A 23812-nucleotide genomic window follows, 5' to 3' on the forward strand; every position below is an offset into this window, starting at 1 on the left:
TACCCTGAATCTGTTTTCTAGTTATTGATTACAATGATGAATAATGAAATTTTTATATGGATGTGATGCTTGTAGAGCACCTGGGAATATGGAGTCATTGCTCCTGCCTGTATCCCAAAGCAGCAGCTGATGGCCAGAGAAGGGTTTAACAATTCCGCCTTGACTGAAGGAACACTTTTACACAACCCAGCTCCATGGGCCTGTGGAGTCTGTCTGGGTGATGAGGGGCAAGTCTCATGTGTGGTTATGCCAGCCAGGGGCGCTCAGATGTGATTGCTAAAACAAGTTATGGTCATTTCTATAAAAGAGCTGTTGGTGCTTAAATTAGATGCCACACCAGCTAGCTTTGAGGGGAGATCTGTTACAGAGAACAGACCAGGCCAATTTTCCAACCATGTGTTTTAAAAAGGACATGACATTTTCTTCTCAAGTGGATCACTGCTTAGTTTATTTCTGTTGCAACAAGGAATTTTCTGAGACTAAATCCTGACTTCCTTGGACTGAATATGACCATAGGTAAGGTACAGTTTTAAATGCTAGAACAGAGCAAACTGATAACAAAGTTCACTTGCTGGAAAAGTCCTTGCATGGTCTATGCTTCTATGCTCCTTACATAATGGGCAGTTTGGCCTGACAATGAAGTAGAAATTTGTGTTTCATATGACATTACAACACAAGCTATCAGGCTGACAAAAGTTTAACTATTTAAACATAAGAAAAATCAACAAAATCAATTCAGTGGGATATACAGTTATTAACAAGGACTCATATACAGTCTCAAAATAATGTACCATCTGACTCATCTTTCAAACAGAAGTTATTTAATGGGATCAATAATTTCCCCACTCAAGAGCTTTCATGAATTCCTCTTCGGTAAAAGAAAGCATCTTGGCAGCTTCAATGTGCATCTAAAAAAAAAAAGTGAGCAGAAGGTAAAATAGTGTGAATGAGCAATACAAAATCCTGACTAACTGGGATATTTTATGGGTTTTAATAAAGCAATTAATATTTAATAATTAATTCATTAATAAATTCCTGAAAATCTGACAACTCTTGTGACATCTGAAGAACACACATAAGAAAATGTGATCCACATTCTTTCAAGCTGATCAACATACAATTTAAAGTTATTACAAAGCAAATCTCATCCTACTACTGATATTTAATGTCTTTGGGGAATATTTTCCCTCTGTCATTCTTCAGTCTCTGTCTGCTCTGTGCATCTGAAGCTGCCACACAAATATTATACAAATAGCCTAAATCAGGTTTTTCTAATTCATTCAACAAAAGGCCTGTTTGAAGCAGACTTGAATCCTCCCCCTGATTGTGAATACTGAGCACATGTGAGCTTCAGCTGCCCTTCCCCAGTGCCTTCTGCCAGAAGCTGCAAGGGGCAGGGTTAGCCTCAGTCCCTTCAGAAAGGACAACTCACAGCATCCTTCCTCTGTGAGTAACACTTTTTGTAAGAAAAGGTAAGTGGCTTTCTCTCCTATCTGCAGTTCTGATACAGCATTTGTAATTGCTTAAAAATGTATTTAATGCAATTTGTGACATCTGTCTGAGTCCATGGGTTTGGTTCCCAGTCAAACAGAAATGCTGCTCTGTGACACCCATTTCAGTGAATTCATGTTCCAGAGGACAATGAGCTACCTCATCTGGAAGAACATATTTTGAGTGAATGCTGAGTAGTTTTCATTCTCAAAATAAAACTGCAGAGCTAGAAGGGCCAGCCAAAGGCTAAGTTAGCACTATTGCTGTTGGGTGAATCCCCAGGATCTCCTCTGCATCCTGTTACTGCCAGAAAAATTCTCTTGCACTGGAAATACATAAGCAGCCCCACTTCCTTTTTTCCACTTACCTGTCCTCCTTTGCCCTGTGTTGGGGAGGTATTCCAGAATCAAGAGTGTGGTTTCATATTGCAATTCCCAGTTCTTAGGATCAGGGTGCAAAATACTCACACTTAAGTTGCCACTTCATACAGAACTATTCTTCCTCTTGGGGCTCAACAGCTTCAAAAGTGTTTACTAAATGTCTGGTGATCACTGAGTACTCCAAGGGTAAATAAAATATTCGACTTTCTTATCTCTAGGGCTGGCCCTTCTTAAACAGGGTTCTGCTCAACAAGCCACCATACATTGCTTGCTTTAGCTGTCTTACAGCTTTGGTTTGAGAATGCAAGAAGTGCACTGACTCCATCCCAAAACGAATCCCAGGAGATTCTGCAGAGTAAGCAATTGGAAGTGACCCACTCTGTGCTGTTAAGGTCCTGTCCAGCCCATAGCTCTTCATGTCTCATGCTGCCTCAGAAGGAGAACTGATGGAAATTACTGCACACATCCCATGTATTTTAAGTGAAAAGTGTAATGGAACTAGTAAGTGGAAAATAATTAGATTTGGGAAATATCTCTTAGTATAGATTCTTCTCATTTTAATTTCCTTCCATGTAAACTCACAGTTTTTCAGGATTACTTTGCTGGACAGTAGATGCATTTAGCTAGAGGTTGTTAGATGAAATACACCCATAGTCTGCTCCTTACCTTTTGTCTCTTCAAAATATCAATTAACTTTAACTGCTTTTTAAAACCTGTAATCAGCTCTCCTTTTTGTTTCTGCAGTTTCTTGTTTTCTGCTTTTAACTCTTCGATCATTTTGAGTTCTTGATTAGCTACATCCTACCAAAGGAAGAAAAGGAGAAATTATGAAAATGGTGCTTTAACTAATGAAACCTGGCATTACATAAGAAAATGACAAACAGTAGCCACACATGACACTTCTGAAAAGAAATGGGATTAATCAAAATACTCCCACATTAAAGCTTAAAAAAGAAAAGAAAATCTTGGCAACAAGAGCCGTGGTTTGCCTTTGTATGTGTTAGGTGTGTATGTGAACTTCTCCCTCTTTCTAAACAGGTCTCATTTTCACAGAAATGAGGAAAATCAGAAAGGCTTTAACTTAATTCTGTACATTTCTTCTCCCTCCAGAGTTTGCAGTAGTATCCTCTAAGGTAACTTATTGAGGCCTTTTGTGACTTGCTCCAAGTTAATTTTGGGGCTGCCTGTAAGAGATACGAAGCTCCCAAAGCCCATCAAGCTTTTTGTCTCATTCTAGCATTACTGAGTGATTACAGACTGGAAATTGCTTCCCTCAGCCACAGTACCTTGTTGCTTTGCTTCAGTTTATTCAGCTCCACTTTGTACTTCTCCACTTCTTCCAAGGCCCTGTTTAAACGCACCTCAGTTGCACTCTGAGTGGCTGCACCCTGCTTTTGGGCACGCTTTACACCCTCCAATTCCTGTTGAAGAAGGAAAGGACAAACCAAGAAAAACATCATGAATAATGGTGTTCTAATGAATCCTGTATCAACAACACACAAAAAAGGCTCACCCTTGAAAGCTGAAGAGTCTGAACTTCTTTGGCCTGTAACAGAACCTGTCTCAAAGACAATTCTACCATTAAAACAACCCATTTTCCTTTGAAGTCTTGAAAAAAAATCTTTCTCATCTTTATTTTTTTAAGCTTCTCTTGGGGTAAATTGTGAAGCTGATCATATAAGATTGAAAAACCTTGTATGATCAGTCAGAAAAAGAGAAAAAAGTATCAGTATGTCCATTCTGTGACAGATTTTGGAATGGTGGCTGGTGTTCCCAGCTCCTTCTTCCCACCTGCTCCATTCACCTCTTTGCCCCAGGGATTACTACATGCAATTCCCACCAAGAAGTGAAAGCAGCCTGCTGCAGATGGCTGAGGGTAGTAACTATTTCATCTGGCAGAAAAGAGTTCATCAATTGTTATGGCACCAATCAAAGCAGTCATCTCTTGACTCTGCTGACAGGATTTCATAGTGCTGTAAGTGGGGAAATGAGAGAAAGGAACCAACTTGAGGAACAGAATAATGAGACTAAAGATCAGGGAATATAGATAACAAACAGAGTAAAAGAAATAAACAACTCTGGCAGAAAGAGCACATCTTGTGTTTTATGAAAAAAAGAAATAGACTCTTTCTTTAAAATATCAAATATTTTGTAATGGGCACAGGAAGTTTCTTTTAACCAAATCAAGGTAGAGAGGGGGCTTACTGATAATGAGGTGCCCCTCAGACTGCCTCATTTCTGAGCAACTGTTCTATTTTCTCAATTCTACACCTGTTCTGTGGTGGTTACTCAAGACTTCCACATCATTTAGCCAAGAAATACATACTAATTGACCTCTTTGTCTTGTATCAAGATGATGGAGTTGTGAATGAAGTCTATTACATCCTTTGTGCTATATATTTTATTCTGCATTAATATGAAAAGCTTTGGAATAGTCTTTCAAGCATTTAATGACCAAAAAAATAGTCTACATGCAATGCAAATTACTTATCAGCGAATCAGATCATTTAATGAAAGAATTCTAAGAATTCTTTTAGGGATTTTTGACATTTGCTGTCACACATAATACCTTATCAAGGACTTTTTTGCAAGTCATCTAGTGAGGGTATATTGTTAAATGTATTAGACTCCAAGTTTTTAATCTTTAAAATGCCTGAAATAAATGTTTTATTTTGTAACTAGGTAAGGTTTCTGCCATTTCTTCAATACTTTAAGTCAAAGCTGGATTAGTTTTCTCATATAATATTTATCTAAGAGTGGGAGGATAAACTACTGTGGTTTAAAATTGCATCCCATTTAAGTTTCTGGATTTTCCCCACTGTTCTGCCATGGCTTAGGCATTGAGTATCAGCAGGGGCTGTGATGGCCCACAAGTAACCCTCACCAGGCCTTCTGTCCTCCCAGCAGCAGTGCAGGCAGCACTGCCATCTTTAGGGAGCTCTGCAACACCTCCCCAAAAAACAATTTTGAGAGAAGGTGTACTTAACATCAAGCCTTTCTTCAAGGCAAGGATAACCCCCTGTACAAAAGCTTAAAAACAGTAAGAGTACAACTTTGGTGTTTCCCAGACCACTGTGTAACATTAGAGCTTGGCTGCATAAGTGGGAGAGAACACAAAGAAAGCAATGTTCTTGTAGACCACTGGTGAAACAAATGAGAGAGGTGATAGCATTTATAAGATCAACTAGATAGGAAAAAATTGGAATGCTGGAAAGAAAAAGATGGAAATTTCTGGGAGTATCAGAATTCAGTTACTGCCTTAGGTGGGTGCTGCAGCAGTAATGAACACCAAAAGAAGAAAAGGTAAAAATAATGAAATAGTTACCATGTTTCAGGTAAATTGTGAAAAGCAGGTGAGAATCTTTGCCTAGGCACATATAAAAAGTTCCTGGGGGATTAATGAATTAAAAAAACTTGATAATCTAAGGAGTTTGGGGAAGCATGTATCACACCTTAAGTCTACCATCACCTACATTGCAACAACAGAAAAAGCAAAAAAGCCCCAAAAACTGAGGTTACATTTGTGCTCTCAGCTATACAGAAAACTTTGTCCAGACTGAAAGAGTCATGAGAGTTCAGCAGCACAGTAGCACCATTTCAAGCCTGTGTTCACAGGAAATTTCTTTTAAACACGTCTGGAATCGACTACATTAATTAAATAGGGTTGAATAATACTTCGTATCTAAAAAATAGAGCAGTTTTTAGTCTTCTAAATCCACTGGAGATTTAAGCAGTTACTGCAAAATTATTTTTACATGCATGGTTTTTGCAGTTAGATAATTTAATATAGCAGAGAAAATGTGTAAAGTACCTTCTGAATTAGCAGAGAATCTTTCATTACACATACTTGCTTTTTTTGCTGTCATAGTATTTTAAAGGATTACCACTATTTATCATGACCATGGCTAACTGGCAACCTTGACAAATTTTAGAAAACACCATCTATGAGGAACAATTGAAGCAACTGAGGATGGTAAATCCAAAGCAAAGACCAGTGAGGGAAGTGATCATATTCTGGCTATGGTACCTGTGCAGGGGAAGTGAATAAACCTTTCATCCCATTTCCTAAATACTTTCTAACTGTGACTGTGTGCAAGGAAGTGATGAAAATTGCCACTCCAGAAAGCTGTAAGTACAGGTTAAACAAACTTATATCCCAGATGGTTTGAATATAATTTGTCCTGTCTTGCTTTAAGAGAAGGAACTAAATGACTGTAAATCTCTAGGCCCTATTGACTGTGAGCTGATGAGCAGCATAAACACTAGTACTGAATATTTTTCCTCACAATCAGTTTAACAGAATTTAAAACCTCCAAGTATCTGCACAAAAAACCACAAAGACCATGTTAGTTTTAAAATGCCAGAACTATGAAACATTAAGATAAAAGCATGCCCACATGAATCCATACTATGATTAATGGAAGTATGAGCCCTTGATGGGCTGAGCTGTGTTCTGTTTTCCCCGTTTTTTTAACTGAAACATTCTCCTGGTTGTATTACAAGTACTACCCAACACTGTATGCATGCCATGATTTTGAAATCAACCTCTCTAGCTCTGAGTAATTAAAGAAAAACACATGCTGCCCTTAAGATGAAGTTGCAAACAAAGCAAGCTGTGTCTGCAGCCATCTGCTGCACTGGCCATGGCACCACTGGGGGACAGCAGCCACGCTCACCTGGCTCAGCCACCCTGCAGGGCCTGCTTTTCCATTTGGGACAACAAGCACACCCCTTCTCTTACCTGCACAAGATAAGCTTCAGGTGCTTTAAAAAAAAAAGTTCAGTAGGTTCTACACCTTACAACAGAATTTATAGAAGCAATTAAAAATATGATTAAAACCCGAAAAATGAAATTTCCTTGTACTTTTCAGGATTGGTTTTTAAATTTGACAGCAGTTTCTGAAAAGGTAGTTTTTAAATTTGACAGCAGTTTCTGAAAAGGTAGTTTTGTCTCTTGTGGGTCTTTTACATAGGAATTTAATTTTAAAACACAAATATATGACTGTAAAAGCAGAAGAAAATGTTAGCAAAATATATTATTTCTTCCTTAAAAAAAAATTCAGCCATTTAAAAATACAATTTATAAATTAACAGACATTGAAACATTAATGAGATCTTTGTACATGGCTCTATCACTCCATCAGGGAACAGAGGGTAATTTCATGTGGGTTTTTCCCTTTTTGAGAAAAATAAGACTAATATCTGCAATACCTTTTCTAGTGCAGTGACCTCTTGTTGTAACCCTTCAGTTTTTTTGTTTGCTTCTTGTGACAACATTTTGTACTTCTCAATCTGAGACTGCTGCAGGCTGATTGTTCGTTGCAGTCTTGAGTTTTCTTCTTCAGTATCTTTGAGCCGAGTTCCTAAATTCTGATTTTCATCATCCTGTGTGGCAGTAATTAGCAAAAAAACACAGCTAAATTATTGCAAGGGAGCAGGAGGGTAATGCAGTAATAATGTCTTGTAAATAACAGGCAGTTAGAATATATGTGCTGTAGATTTAGAAATAGCAACAAGTAAGACTAAGAAAACAAAACACCATTTCACAGAGATAATACTTTAAAAAACAGTAACAGTTTTCTCATTTAATATTCTGCAGTCTTTTACTTGAAACTGTCTTGTAGCAGTATGTAAAACATTTCTCATAGCTCAAAGGTTTTGAAAATAATCAAAATGTTATAGAATTATATAAATAACAGCAGTACATAGATATTTTGTGACATTTTTGTGAGAACAGCTAAATGCACATATTAGGAAAAATTATGGGAAAAAAGAAGAGACTGTAATTACTGATGAACCACTCCATTGTGTTTCAGGAGATTATCTGGTTTTGACTTAAAAGCAAGCTAATGATCCAGGATACATCAAATATTCAAATTTAAGATTCTCTGAACATGAAGTGAGTCCTGTCTTAGATTCATGACCTACTGGCAATTACATCCCACATTAAGCATTATAATTCAAGGCATTTTTCTTTTATAACCTTTCAAACATTGTAAGTGAATACTAATGTAGATTGTTTCAGAGACACATTATGCCCTGCTTTTCTTTAAGCAAAAGAAACCAAGGCACACAGAGAAATGGAATTTCTGTGAAAAAAAAGTCTCTCTGCTGTTCTCTCAGTCCCTTGGAATACCAGCTTCCCACCTGAGAAATCTGTACGCTTTATCCTAAGTGCTTCTCATGACTTCATGCACCTCACAAACTCCCACCTCTTTAAATTTAAACAGATTTACTGCTTCCTTATAACAAGTGGACTGTGAATTGGAACCAAACCCAGAATCTATCTCAAGGCTTTGCCAAAACGAAATTTTTGTGACCTTCTGAATGTAATAGTTATTTTCACACCAGAGAAACTAGAACCCAAAATGATAAATTTACATACAAAGTGCTAAGGGAGCAGGACTAGAAAAAGTACAAGGTTGTCTTCTGTCATCTGCTACAGTAACTGAATTCTGTCATGATTTTGGCATGGAATGATGAAGTTCAATAGCTTCTGACAAAATTATATTTGATTTGAAAATTACTTTCAAATCTAATGTAACAACATTCTTCTGATCACAGCATAGAAGTATTGAAATGCAGAAGTAACTGTGTTGATAAAAATGAAGTACAGATATAAAATATCAAAATCTAATTACTTCTAAAGATTTTGTTCATGTACTTATTTCAAAAAACCCATTTACTATCATCCTGCTCCTTAATTCTAAATTAAAAGCGTGTAAGAAAACACATAGGTGTTTAGCCATATGTTCTTAATGTCATCATCACTTTTGGGCCTGTGGAATAGGTGGAAAAAAGCATTCTGAAGTTAAGAGACCACAAATAAAAATAGTACAGTTATGTAAAATAGAGAGTTAGTTCAAAAACCTTGCTTGATTACAAATACATGAATAAGAAGTGATCTGTCTGGCAGACAGATATGAACTACTTAAGTTTTAACAGTTCAAGAGCTGCTTGAGCATCACTTTAAAATATCCTGCCAGACAGTGCAGATTATAAAACTCACTTGTACATTCTAACAGTGAAGTATCAGTGTAGCCTCACAATGCCTTAAGTTCAGGCTGATCTGCCCAGGTACATAATGCCAAATACTGTCCTCTGCATCAGTTGTACTCTGGAGAACAGAGAAAGCCTAATTTCTGTTTTGATTACAATATTCCACTTTAAATGGAAGCTCTTTCCACACTTGGATCCACTGATGACACTGAAAGCACCTGACTATTTCTCAAGATTTTCTATTTCTCAAGCTAGTCTGTTTCTCATTTTCCCCTAAACATCCATCTCATCCCAGCAGCCAGCTCTGGGCACACTCCCCTTCTCTCTGCACTCCACAATCTGCATTTCACCACCACTGTTTCTCCTCCTTTTTCTCAGGCTCCCTCTCCTTCCCAGCAGGAAGGAGATGGTTTGAGACTTTGCAGAACCACAGTGGCCCTACAGCTGGGGCCTGTCATTGTTCCCAGTGGTTCTCTCCTGCCCCAAATTATTTTCCATTAAGTGCATTTTGAATGCTTTTAGCCCAAGATCACACATACAGAAATTACCACCCCTAACTCTAAATCTGTACAGTATTTAAAAGAAATAGAACATTAACTCTTAATACTTGAAACACAAAAGTTGAGAGAATTCTGTTTTGGAATTATTTGTTAAAGAGGCCTATTCCATTTCTAGATTAAAAAATTAATCCCTTACCTTTTTCCTGCATTCAAACACTATATTTGCCAGGTCTTCCTGCATCACACGTAACTTTGCCTTAAGAAATCTGATTTGAGCTTCTGTGAACATAAAGAGTTACATTTAATATACACAAGTCCTCATTATTCAATGCAGACAAGAACCAAAACTGATGCAAGAACTCACTTTCATCTTGTATTTAAAACCACATGACATTGTTTATAATTATTGAAGAGAAATAGGCAAACAAAAACCCAGATTTCTAAAAAAGTGTTTGCAGATTTCTCACACATTCTTAGGCAAAGCTTTGTATAGATTTTTTCCTTTTAATGACTGAACTTGACATCTTTAAATTGTAAAAGACTCATAATGCTGAACACTGAAACTTACTGAAAACTTGCATCATACCATGCTGTACATGGCAGCACTTCTTGAGTTTGAAGTCAACAAAACTGTATTATAGGGCATGTCTACATTGCAATCCAGCTGGAGCTACAACTTCTCTAGTTACAGCCAAAGTAATTTTAAGCTGTGCACAACAAGGAATTTGATGTAGGTTGCAAACCCCTCCTAACAGGTAAATATCCCTCCCACACAGTACTCTATGCTTTTTAAAAGTACACTGCTAACATTCTTCAACTAATAGTTTAAAATTAAATCCATGTAATCAGATGTTTTTCCAAATGAAATTCTGTCTTGCTCTTGGACAGCTAAGGAATGGACTGGCATGACAAAACAAGCTGTGTAGGAACAGTCTGTTCTCATACTTCCTATTCCCCAGATCATTCACAAGGAACTTCCTCTGGAAAGACTTCCTTTTGACAAGCATCAAGCATGAAAATAGTCTGAAAATCAAGCTGACTAACATAGGAATAACCATTATTCCCAGTAGTTACAAGAGGAAAAGAATAAAGTGAAGGAGAAGGACCTAGAGCTAGGAGTGGAGGAATAGATGGGTACAGGTGTTCATTTGCTGTAATAGGAATTTGTTTCATTTCACCCATCTTCCCTCATCAATTGCAGCTTAAGCTTGAACTCTGAAGAGGTCAACAATAAGTACAGTTTAGGAAAACACCATGAAAAAATAAGATACAGGCTGACTTTCATTCCTCCTTTTATATCCTTGCTAGCTTCTGGTAACTGGTGGCTGTCAAGATGGAGACCATAATGAAAACTTCATGTTTAATCCCCTTGCAGGTACTTCTATACTATTAAGTTACTTGATTTTCTTCATGAAACATACTGTAGTTTGGCATTTACCACATCCTGTGGCAATGAGCTGGCTAATTTAATTATTCTTTATGTGAAAGAGAAACACTTTGTGTAGCTTACTTTAAATCCAATTTAATGTGGCATTTACTAGTGTTTGCATTAGAGAAAGACAGCTTTCCCTTCATTACTGTTTTCATTAGAGAACTTTCATATTGCCTTTGTTTTATTTTCAAACTGAAAATTCAAATTCAAGCTCTTCTACACTTCTCATTGCACTGTACACTCTGAATATGTGTTTTTGATAGTTCTGCATCCTACATTTGAGATCTGTGAGAATCTGAGAACTGAGGATCTGAGAACTGTGCCATTCTCAACATGGGGTAGCATTAATTATATAATAGTGTGATGGTAACAGCACAATATTCTGTTTTCTGCTATCTTCTGAAGGATTTCTAAAAATTCATTGCCTTTTCCACTGTGAACAGGCAGTAAGTTTGTACTTTTGGAGATTATTTAGTTATCACTAAATTAAGCTATTTTATTTAGTTATCATTAAATTTAGTTATCAGTAATTAGGGAAATTCCAGCTCAGTAGTAGGTGTGACTGGAGTTCTGTAGTAGGTGGGACTGGAAAGCTGTGTTTTCTGTCAGTGTTACTCTGCACTCTTTAACACAGAATATAAACTTGTGCTTCACCACCTCACTCAGTACATGAGATTCTTTTGCGATACTTCATCAGTCTTAACTACCCTAAAATCATTGTTACATAGACAAATTTACCAGCTATCAATGTAAGCTCTGTGACAAATTCCTCTAGGGCTAGACCACTGCCTGTAAAAACTGGTTCTTTTTACCATTTTGTTTCCTCTTTTACTCAGCTATTAGTCCACAGACAGCTTCTGTCTTATTCAGCTGTGTGTCATTAAGAGCACTTAGCAGTAAAACCTGTGAAAATTCAAGTGCACAACTAGAACTGGATCAGTCTTGGGAGGTGCCCATGATCCAAATCATCTGAATTCTGACAAGGGGGAAAGATAATTAAACAATTAGCTTCCTAACTGGTCAATTTTAATCACCTGATGAGGGTGATAAGGGGGAGTATCACTTCATAGGATGGTCTTAGGTTATAAAGTAACCAAAGATTTAGGGACTGTAAACAAGAAAAGGACATCAGAGAGACACTGATACCCTACAAGAAAGAACAGATTTTTTGAATTCTTGAGATAAGATGAAGATTAACATGAATTGCAACAATATATTCAAGTATTTTATTCCTATGTGTAAGGGTATATTAGATAAAAATAGAGCTTCATGTTCAGCCATCTCTATGTCTGTGTGCTTCTGTCATTGCTGGTTACTGCAGAGCTGAATTATAACTCTCCCAAAACAGTCCCAGACTAAAATAATGTCTAAGCTACTGTGTTGGCAGCACTGTGGTAACCTGTGATCCTGAAATAAAGACAGGGAACCCAATTCCAGGAAGAGTGCTGCAAGAGGCTCAAGGAAAGGACAATACCATGGAACTTTATCAGCACATTGGCCTAAACAGCTGGGCACAGGCACACAGGCCTAAGGAATCCATGACAGAGATTCCCACTGAGCCCTCTCTGTAACAGGGCCTGCTCAATACCTGTGCTGCTTCCTTGTGAACACCCTAACTGAGAGTCTGACACTGCTGGGGTGCCCTGCAATAGCTTATTTACCACATTAAGGAGGCATTCAGAGTGTTCCAAACAGTCAACATCAAATTCAAAACTCAAAAATCAATCCAGAGGATTTTTATTTCATCATTAAAGTTACAGAAACAATCCTCAATACTCCAATACATGCCCTTGGTCCCTGATTACAAGGCACCAGTGATAACTCTTCTTGAGTTGCCTTGAATTGATTTGGTAGAAGTTTCCAATGCAAGCTAAAGCAATTTCTTTTTGGTTCAGGAAGAAAACTATAAAAAAGTTATCTGAGGATCTGTTATGGGAGACTTGGTAACAGAAGATGTGCAAAGAATTACATGAGGTTAGAAACCAAGCTATTTCTGTGTTGGCATGCTTGTTGACATCAAGCTGTTAGATTACAAGGAGAGGGCTCAGGCACTTCCAGCTACTGGGGTGAATCTCTGACTTCATGCTCGCTTCAGCATTGTAAGGAACTACACAAACTCACTTTTATCACACCAGAGCCAAAAAGACAGATGTGTGTCATGCCTTTAGCCTTGCTGGCAAATGCTCCAATCCCTTCCCTGTTCTGTTTCTAGGACAGATATAAACACACCATTTGCAGTGGGAAAATATCTGGAGGATTCTAATTCAAGCACTGTAGCTGAAGCATTACCTTGTTTCAGCCACTTGCTGAGATCCACAGCACTGCTCTGAGGAAAGGCTTTTGCCTCCAAAGACAGAGTCTGTGCAAAGACTGAAGCTCATCTTTTTGGAAATACAAGCTGAGCATCCTGTACTTCTGTTTTCCCAGTGAAATGAATCAAATGCTATGCACTTATTCAATATATGTAACCATCCAAATACTTTCCTACAGAGGTGGAAAGGAAGATAAAAATTCACTTTTCCATGTAATCAGTTATATGTGAACTGATCTTCCTCTAGGCCTATATAGAGAGGAAAAACTTTCTTTCCCTTTTCCTTTAGGTTAAGGGCTATAGAATTTTCCCTGTAATTTTTACAGAAACTCCTTTTTTCTCTCCCCAGGAAAACCCATTTCTAACAGTCATGAAGCAAGAATAAATGTACAAACCATGGAAGGAAACTTACCTGCTCCCATCTCATTTCCAACCCTTGGAATAATATCATCATCTTGACAGTCTGGTAAGACTCCTTTCTTTAGTCTTTCTTCAACTTTGCTAATTGTTTTTGCTAAAGAAAAACCTATGCAATCTTCCAGTACTGCAACACCATCAGCACTTTGTACTTCCACATTTCTTATTTTTGAACTAAAAAAAATGAAAACCCTAGATTTTAAATTTATGATACATCATATTTTTGTAAAATATTTTTAGTATTTGCTATTTTTAAGAGTGTACAGTTATTTACCTGCATTTAATGCAATTTCATTACCTGCATTCATATGGAAGATGCATCGATGGCAATTTCTCATTTGCTTTCTGTAAGATACCTTTACCATATTCCACATAAATAATTACAAGATTTTACATACTATAATGTAGAAGGCAGAGAAACCACTACCATTTTCAACTGAGAAGATTCTGGCACGGTCTTCTCATCCAACAAATCCATAACTAAATCAGAGTAAAGCAAAGAAAGAGAGGGATGTTCTATTGGCTTTGGCTACTGTCCTGGTGTGATCTTCTATCCTCTGTTGTCATTTCTGCTCTTTCCTCTCCCTGCCACGTTATCTTGTAGAACTCTGTTGTCCCTGGCTGTACTCCTACCTTATGACAATTTCTACATCATTATGACCAGCCTAGGAAACTTCACTGATCCTAGAAACTGCATATCAACATTTTCATGAAACCAAAATGCAGGGTAACAAATCACCTACACAGCTTTCTCCTATAGAAAGGTGATCTCAGTTCTCACAGGATCTGAAGCTCCTAAATTCTTATTCCAACATATCCTCATTCCAGTCTCCAAACCCCTCCTAAATTTCTCCCACAACTTTTGGGTTGTTCCACAGGCTCTGTATCAGCACAATTCCACTTCCAAACCTCATGAGGAGATGCCAGCATAACAACCTCCCCTGAAATGCCCAAGATAGGTCTGAAGGGTCTCCCCAGGGATTTCCAACTCCTGTAAGACAGCCTCAGCCTGTCAGTTCCATGTCCTGCCACCTTGCAGACAATCTTCATCTATTTTGGTATTATGCCATAATTCAAGGCTGTTTTAATTTGCTTCCAGGCTCTTCTGGATTTTTTGATGCTTCTCTCTTTGTCCAGATCTCCCTTTCTTGGTTTTACAACCTTGAATTTGCTACCTCCAGAGCTGAAGCTTCTCAGCTGGGAGCCCCTGGAGGCTGTGTTGTATTTCTGAGCCTCTTGTCCTGTGAGCCCAACATTCACTACAAGGCCTCACGTTCCCCAGCACCATCTGATCACAAATCAGGCTGCAGCACCCAGGTGTGCTGGCCCAGGCTGCCTCAGGTGCTCCATTCTTGCTCACTGGGCCTCCTTTCACTGAAGGAGTTTACAGAATTTACAGTTTAGAGATTGTACAGATAGAGAATGTACAGTTTACAGAGTTTACAGAATTCAGCTGGCAGCCTTGAGAAGTGCTAAAGCAGAAAGCAACTGTTTCATTGCTGCAATATTAATCACATATATTCACTGATAGTTTTTGGTGCAAGTAAACAGAAATAGCCACCTAGGGAGCTGACTGAGGAAGTTTGATACATTTATTTGTATAAATATAAAAGCATACATCCATAAAATAAGTTGATAGAGAAAAACAGCAATGAAAAGATTTCATTACATACCTTGAAGTTGTTCTTTTTCCCTTACTTGCAGAGTATGGTCTGTTCTGAGCTGTAGGCACAGAAGGAAATGTCTTCTTGTTTTCTACCTAAAAGTTTTTTCAAAAATTAGTGGGGTATTATTATTATTATTGAATTACTTTTTTTTTTCTATTTTTTTTGTGGGTTTTTTTTTCTTCTTCATCTATCTATACTTGAGGTAGTTTTCAAAGAATGCTTTTCAAACTTTCCAAATGACTTCTCAAGTTTATTTGCACTCATCTTTAGCTTGCAAACTTTTATGTCTCTACACCCTAACTGTAATACACCCAATAGTCATTGGCTCGTGGGAGTTTTTCCACACGTACATGTATAAATCTATGCACAAGCAAGACTCTGAGCTTTTATTAATTACTGGACTGTCATCATGCCTTCAAAAATATGGTATTTTATGCATTATTTTAGTATTATAAAGTCCCCACTGAAGGAAGATATAACAATACTTCTTTCACTTTCAAACAAATATTCTAAAAAAAATAGAGGGTTTTCTACTGTATTTTGATAAATAACTGCAGATGTATTTTAGAAGCTCCAGCTCACCTCATAAAAGTTTCAATATAGTTGTAGTTAGAGACTACTGAGATTGTTCTTAATCTCATTTTTCCATTACAGTTTCTAAATTCAGTTACTCTGACTACTTGTTTATCTAGACAGTTATTATTAGAAGACACTAGTACTGCCTGTAGAATTATAGAGGTGAGGGAGGGAAGAGAGCAAAAAGCTAATTATTTTCTAATATTTTTCACTTGGAATTCTTAATTTGATGTTCAAAACACTGAACATTTCTCTCAATGCTGAAAAGAAAACAGAATACAAAAATTAAACATTGGGTAAGTCCACCTGACCACCAGAGGCACTGAGGAGCTCTGCTAACAGTGTCCCTGTAGCACTGCTCTGGGCATCACTTCCCTTTGGCTTGGCACCCATGTAAGGGCAGGGTAGCCTCAAACCATGAGCCATTATATTTTTGAAATTATGCTAGAAAAGAATTTAACCAGGATAGTTTTGGTACCTTTGCAAGTGAATTTGTAAGAGATGAAACTTCAGGACAGTGAGGATCTCTGCAAAAAAAAAAAAAAAAAAAAAAAAAAAAAAAAAAAAAAAAAAAAAAAAAAAAAAAAAAAAGTAAAAATTCACTGATCTATAAAAATGTGAACACTTTGCAGTTAAAATACAGCCCCCCTGTCAGAATCAGGAGAATAACATTTTATAGGTCTAGAATAAACAATACAGCTAAGGTGGGAACATATACTGAGTTCAAGCATAAATTCAGTCTCATCCATGGTCTGTCCAGTCTACCTCATTTGCAACCCAAATCACCTGGTGAGTCTATGGTTTCTCATACAGCAGTACTCATGTACCAGAATCCTGACCTTGTCTCTTGGAATTCAGGCTCCTGCTAGTTAGATAATGATTCCCTGTAGCAGGGAGTACTCAGCAAAGCAGAGTTACAGCTTCCCCAGGACAAGCCAGACCCAAAGACTGCCAGCAGCTCACTGGGTAACACCCACATGACATAAACCTGCGAGCTCACACAAAGGAAGTGCAGATATAACCAGGGTCCTCTACATCTCCACCTGTCCTGGCAGGATCAGACTGACTGTTCTCAGGTCAATTGACAGGGACTGTCAGAGGAATATGAAGTGGAGCAATTTATACATTAAGCCTCATAGAATTTTCTCTGAAATAAGTATTATAAATATGGTATCTATTTTACAGTCAGGGAATAAAACTAAGAATAAAAAAAAAAAGAGCAGCTTTCTTATCTGCTTATTTGGCTGAAAACTGTGCTTCTTAGTAACTGAATTTTAGGTTAAATGATTACTTTTCAAGTCTATTGAAATTAAGCAGAAAGTTTTTGCATGCTGTGTACTATTCAGGTCAAATTCCTTGTCAGATAGATATACAGATATGTAGATACAATTTTGCTTTCAAAATGAGTTACGAGTGAATGTATATTATTGCAATGAAAGGCTGTTTTTAAACTGCCCTTTATAATTTTTTTACTTCAATTAAAACACTGGCTTATAACAGATTTTGAATAAAATTTAAATTTCTGGCTCATTAAGTCACTTAAGTTTTTTTGTCAGGCTGATTTGAGCAAATGTTTAGCTCTTGCCTTTAAAAATTTCATTGACGTTCATCAACAAGAATTATCTGCACAAAGCTCTGTATTTTATTAATCCAAAAAAACCCCAACAACATCAACAAAAAACAAAAACAACAACAAAAAAAAAAACCAAAAAAACAAAACCAAATAAAAAAACCCCACAAAAACAACCTGGAGAAATCATCTGTGTGTGGCTGGCAACAGACCTTAAGAATAGGATGATTAGTTTTTGTCTATTTACCCCAGTTTCCTCAAGCTTTCTCCCTATTGGCTAGCTCTAGGAGCATGCAGAAGGTGAGGATTTGCTGCCACAGAAATAGCAGTTCTATGTTATTCTGAAAAATATGAAAACGCAACACGCTCTATACTCAAGAAAACAAATATATTCTTTCCCTCAATAATCTGTTCCTACTGTATCTGTTGTCTTACGGTCGTCTTAAAAAAACCAAACCAAAACAAAAAACCCAACCTCATTGTATCTCTCAAATTCTCCTAATGGTTCTTCCCTGCTGCCCGCCCCATTTTGCCAGCCCCTTGTGCATGTGCAGCCGCAGCTCGGTGAGAGGCGGCGGGCACCGGGCACAGCCCCGGGCCGGGCACCGGGCACAGCCCCGGGGGCGCAGCCCGGCACTGCCCCGGGCCGGGCACAGGCACGGGCACAGCCCCGGGGGCGCAGCCGGGCACAGCCCCGGGCCGGGCACAGGCACGGGCACAGCCCCGGGGGCGCAGCCCGGCACTGCCCCGGGCCGGGCACAGGCACGGGCACAGCCCCGGGGGCGCAGCCGGGCACAGCCCCGGGCCGGGCACAGGCACGGGCACAGCCCCGGGGGCGCAGCCCGGCACTGCCCCGGGCCGGGCACAGGCACGGGCACAGCCCCGGGGGCGCAGCCGGGCACAGCCCCGGGGGCGCAGCCGGGCACGGGCACAGCCCCGGGGGCGCAGCCCGGCACTGCCCCGGGCCGGGCCCCGGCGCGGCCGCTGCAGCCCCGGCGGGCACCGGCGCTGCCCATGCGCGGCCCTGCCCAGCGCCGCCAGCCGGGCCCCGGCTGCAGAGGGAGCGGGTAAACAACAGCTCATTGCAGCGCGCTCTCACCCGAGCTGCTTTGTTGCTAAGGAATTCAGATTTCCCTGCAGACAATATGCTGCAAGTACTCCAGAACAAATTCATTTAAAATATACGTTGACTTGGAAAGTGACTTAAATATTTGTTGTCTTTTTTCTACTTTGCTTACTCATTTGTTTTTTCCTTTCAACTTATCATTTTTCCCCTTTCTTTGCTTCAGTTCCTCTCTCCTTTCCAGATGATTTTCATTCTCCTTAAAGGAATCAACAGAAATTTCAACGAGATAGTTCAAAAATATCTCAAGTGCTTCCTTGAGATTTAAGGCCTATCCTCTTGCACAATTCCAAAAGAAAAGAATTTTTAATTAAATATTAAATACTTTGAACTAATCTAATTGAATGGCCTCAATGTTCACTCATGGATAATCAGTGTGCCTAATTCCTAGCACACATTTCTAATTTTTTTTCACTGCAGCATGGGATTTCCAGTCTTCTCTCTTGTAAATGTTTACCAGAACACCATGTTTACCAGACTGTGGTTGTTTTAAGGTGTTTTAATTTAGGTTGGTAATTGGTAGGTCAGCTGACACTCTGACGTGTTAGTTACCCTTTTTGTTTCTTTTTTTAAAAATTCTTCCAACATTTCAATTTATTCTAATGTGTACCATCAAAGCTAATAATTCTCTTTGTGGGGCTTCTTTCACAGAAGCTGCCTTGCTGTCGCACCTTTTTGTGTACTGGAAACCCCTTTTATTTTCAGAAAAACTCCATGTCTTTGCTTCTGTTCTACACATAAGTAACTATTTGATCATCTTTATCAGACCTTCATATACCCTCTTTGAAAAGATTTCTAACTGCAGCTTAACATTTGAAGCATTTTGTTGTCTGTTCCTGTATCTTTCTTAGCCAGATTAGTAGCACCATAAATTTAGGAACCTACAGATGAGATCCTTGATAAACTGTGTATTAATCTATCTTAAATTCACCCATTTCCCACACTCCCAATACAAACCCCTTGAACAGCTAAGGCAATAATAATGCCCCTGAGTGACAAAGGGAATTCAGCCCTGTCCCCGCTGGGGGGCCGTGGACACTCGGGCTGTGCTCATCCCGGCCAAAGGCATGCAGGCCCCAGCACTGTAATGGATCCACATTCCAGAGGGTGGCAGCTCAATGTTTGCCTGTCTAGGGCTTTGTGTTTGTTTTCATCAGGCATTTCCTGTCCCAGGAACATTTAGGCCAAGTCAGATGTGAACCAGTGTCTATTCCTTCATTTTGTCAGTTCAACTGTTAAAAACCATCCACTGCCAAGTGCCTACTGTTTGGTATTGCAAAGAAACCTGTGACCTTACTTTGCTCTTTTACAAAGGTCAGCACTTCTTAATATCTTAGATAGAACATTCCAGCAAAATTAAGCCTTCCTTGAAATAACAAGGAATAACACTGCTTAGGATCACTTTTTTTTTTTAATAATAGGAAAAAAATTAGACTCCACCAATGCAGTATGCAGCAAAGATAGATAAACAGGAGCATGGTTAGGACACAAGGCATGCAGGATCAGTGTGAGGCTCCCCACCAATTATACACAGCAGTTGTAAAGCACATACCTCTGTCTGTCATCTTCAGGTGACTTATTCTGTGCTGAAACTGGCTGAGGTAGTATCTTCTGTTGGCCTTTCTTCATTAAAAAAAAGGAAAAAAAAGTAGTTGATTTTGGGAGACTATAATCCATTCAAGATGAATTACCTATTTGTAAATCACAAATCACAGTAACTACAGTCTACTATGGAAAAGAATGGAAACTAGTCTACTGTGGAAAAGAACTTTTGAAACACAGGAAAAGATGTCTAAAAATTAAAATGCCATTACTGTTTTGTTGTTAAATGTATATCTGTGCAATCTGGCTGTGCCATGTGGTATATTAAGTACCCTAAGAATATTTCATCTTCTGCTATATTTAGAGAAAAAAAGAACAGTGGTTTTGTTGTTGCTGTTTTCTAAAGGAAAGAGACTAGATGCTATTTTGGCTGTTTCATCTGCTCCTGTTCAAATGCCAAGCATTTAGCCTCAGCTTGTCACTGCTCAAGAGAAGAATATGTTTTCACAGCCCATAAAATTTAAGTTTCAACAGTAGGAAAAGTGCATACAAGCACAGCTTTCCAGAATACTTAGTAATTTGCTTTTTAAGCCTTGTTTATTTGAATGAGTGTACTTATAATGAATATTTCTAATATGCAGAACACCTTCTCCAAACTGTTTTGGGTACAAACCATACCTGTCCCGTTCTCTTTTCATTCATTTGTCCAACTTTTGTATAAAGTGTTGATTCCATCTGGTTAAACAATAGTACTGATAATGAACAGCAACTTTTTCTGTTTTGAGAAAACTTCCTTCTTACTAAATTCATGTTTTCTATTTGTGTTGCTTATTCTTTGTATCTCTTTCAGCTTGAACAATGTAGATCATATTTCACTAGGAGGTTACTGTAACATTATCTGGTTTTCAAATACTAATTTTTAGTATTTAAGGCATAAAACCACCTACAGATACTTTTCTTAAACAACTAAAGTTTTTAATGTGGTTTTAGGTATGTATCTGCACAAATGCTGTAGGCAGGTGTGTGAATACCTACCTGATGAAATTACATAGAAACTATTTTTAATGTATTTTTAATACAGGTTTACAACTTCGAAAAGAAATAAATTAAAGCTTACCTTGCATTTGAAAGCAACATGCTTTTAGTAGTCAAGGTCTAAATTTCTTTTGAAGCTCAACCCTGTGTGCATGTGAATCCAGACTAAATTACATAACAGTCTGCTACTCACCATTAGTTCTTCAGCCTGACGCACCAGTATTTCAGTTTTGGCTTCTAATTCTGCATTCAGTCGCCTAAAAGAGTAAGAATTTTTTATCACTGAGTTTTTGAAAAATTTAAAAAGAATAAATGTCAGCGTGACAGTATTTTTGCCTGAACTAAGTGAAATTTTAATGATTCCTACAAAGGAATGCTGAAACACTTCAAGGTATTAAAGTTATGTTTCAACAATTTCCTGTTTTTCAGCCAAATGAATAGTAATAAAACACATACACCCATTAAACAGCACAGTTTAGACTATTAAGTGTGAGAGGTGAAGGATATCTTTAGCTTTGGACATGCTATTTCTTAATGCAGTTTGTCTTTATTTCCTAAAAGTTTTCCATGTTTAACAGAGTCCTTCCTTTCAGTACACCCAGCAGCAGGGGTTGGGGAAGGACTCGTGTAGGACTGCATTGCTCATCAGGTATTTTGAGATGTGTTGCTGTATGGATGTGCGGGTTACGGCACTGGGGTGTTCCTGTGTGCTCTCACACAGCCCCTGGTGCTGTGACTGCCGGAGTGTGACATGCGGCTCTCTGTTCACTGGGGCTGGGCACTAACAGGTAACAGGGACAGGCCGCCCATTTAAAACCTTTACAGCTTTTAAGCTGTTTTTAACAAGCTTAAGCTTTTATACAGTCGTAATTTAGAACTAAAGTCAATGTCCAAAGTGCAGAAGAACCTCGTGTCCGGGCCTAGAGCCTGCCTGAGGCGCGGTGTCCCGGGGCGTGGGCGCTGTCCCGCGGCCCCGGACAGTGCCATCCGCCCTCTGCGGGGACGGGGCCGCGGCACCGGCTACAGGGGACGAGCTGTGCGCTGGTCCCACGGGCCAGGGCCTCCTTACTTGTACTGCTCCTCCTTGGCCAGCCATGCTCCGCTCAGCGCGCCGGGCCCCGCCAGCACCTGGGGGCTGCCGACCGCTCTCTGCACCTGCGGGGAGGATGCCATAGTCAGCGGGGCGGGCTCGGCACGGCCCCGCCGCTCCGAGTCCGAGCCCAGCCCGAGCCACCGCCTTACCCGGGGCAAATCCCCACCCCGCCGGGCCGCGCCGACCGCCGACATTTTGTCCGCGCCGAGGCCGCTGTGGCGTCGCCTTCGCCCGGGCAACCGGGGGCCGCCCGCCCTCGCTCCCGCCCTCCCTCCTTCCCTCTCTCCTCCCCTCCGTCCAGATCAGGGCCCCAGCGACCGCCGCGGGGACAGGCCCGTGCGCAGGGACCAGCTGGCACCCGGCATGGCACTGGGCTGCCACGGGTTCAGGTGAGGGGCAGGTGAAAGCGTCTGAGGGGCCATTACCATTGTTAGTGTAATAAATATTTATTACAGCCCCTTCTGACCTTGCTACACTTTGTCCTGCCAGCGTCCCCTCATTTCATTGCAGTAAACTTCCTGTTTGCGGCATGACAGTAACTGTGCCCCGCTCTGTACAGCTCTTTGGGGCTGCTGTCCCTCTGCGTTTCCTATACACACATTTATGTGATTGTTGCCTAGTTTAAGTCTTGTCCTCCACCACTTGTTTGAATCCCTCCATTATTTTTGTCCCTCGCCCCCACACAGTTTGATTTTGCTGCATTTCTCCTTCCAGCCACCCATGAGCCTGTTGCCACTCTCATCTGTCACAAAATCTGACAGACACAGAACGGATCAGGTTGGAAGGAATCACAGCAGGGTCATCTGGTCCACCCTCCCAGCTTAATCAGGGTCATCCCTGAGCACATGGCACAGGATTGCATCCAGATGGTTCTGGAATATCTCCAGGGAGGGAGACTCCACGCCCTCTCTGGGCAGCCTGTACCAGTGCTCACAGCCTTTTCCAGTGCTCACAGCCTGTTCCAGTGCTCGCTCACTGCACAGTAAAGAAGTTCTTCCTCAGTTCAGCAGGAACTTCCTGTGCCTCAGTTTCTGCCCACTGCCTCGAGTCCCATTGCTCAGCATCACCGAGTAGGTTGCAGATTACTTGCCCACTCCCCTGCTCATTCACTCCCATCTCCTTTTCTGACTTCCTAGTGGATTGTGCCTCTGCATGAGACAGTAGCCCAACTGTCCTGCACCAGGTATCTATAGAGCAAGAATAATGTGGGTCTATACTGAGTTATGTGGGCTGTATATGATTTTAATTAAGAGATTTGCACAAGGGAAATCAGAAGGGCTTTGCTGGCTGGAAGTAGAAGGTCTGTGCTGAAGGATTTCTGCAGAAGTATTACTTGCAAAGTAGAAGAAATACTTGAGATTTTGAGCATCGAGACAGGCAATGTAATGGGATAAATGAGGTGAAATGAAAGACAGGACTAATGTGATTAGTGAAAGGCAAAAAATAGAAATATCAATATAGAAAATGAGAGTGATTAGCACTAATGTTAATTCAAAAGTATTGGCACACAGAGAGAAAAGAGTGAGCCTGTGAAAAATGTTATGGGGACTTTGAAAAAACATCCATCAAGAAGTCAGTCCATTTCCATAATTTTTATGTTTTTACTAGTAAGAATAGTAAGGGGTTAATGGTGGCATTAAAACAAACAAACAAAAACAAAAAAACCCAAACCAGAA

The 23812-nt window shown here is 39.7% G+C and overlaps 1 protein-coding gene across 4 annotated transcripts; it reads right to left on the bottom strand.

The window, feature by feature from the left end:
• Window positions 1–418: 418 nt before the first annotated feature.
• Window positions 419–22356, bottom strand: TEX9 (testis expressed 9). 4 transcript variants are annotated; one of them, XM_058811227.1, is made up of 12 exons: window positions 22286–22356; window positions 22113–22198; window positions 21237–21300; window positions 20019–20089; window positions 16252–16300; window positions 15204–15289; window positions 13526–13704; window positions 9567–9649; window positions 7083–7256; window positions 3158–3292; window positions 2538–2672; window positions 419–908 (listed from the first exon to the last, which is right to left on the bottom strand). In XM_058811227.1, exons 1-12 carry the CDS (start codon window positions 22328–22330, stop codon window positions 831–833), a joined length of 1185 nt encoding a protein of 394 aa, XP_058667210.1. In that variant the 5' UTR covers window positions 22331–22356; the 3' UTR covers window positions 419–830. The 4 variants fall into 4 exon arrangements, with proteins under 4 accessions (XP_058667210.1, XP_058667211.1, XP_058667212.1 ...); XM_058811228.1 differs by lacking the exons at window positions 20019–20089; window positions 21237–21300; window positions 22113–22198; window positions 22286–22356 and adding an exon at window positions 17819–17966; XM_058811229.1 differs by lacking the exons at window positions 13526–13704; window positions 20019–20089; window positions 21237–21300; window positions 22113–22198; window positions 22286–22356 and adding an exon at window positions 17819–17881.
• Between the last annotated feature and the right edge of the window lie 1456 nt (window positions 22357–23812).

The sequence above is a fragment of the Ammospiza caudacuta genome, chromosome 10 (assembly GCF_027887145.1).
Source record: "Ammospiza caudacuta isolate bAmmCau1 chromosome 10, bAmmCau1.pri, whole genome shotgun sequence".
In the NCBI taxonomy this organism is placed as follows: domain Eukaryota; kingdom Metazoa; phylum Chordata; class Aves; order Passeriformes; family Passerellidae; genus Ammospiza; species Ammospiza caudacuta.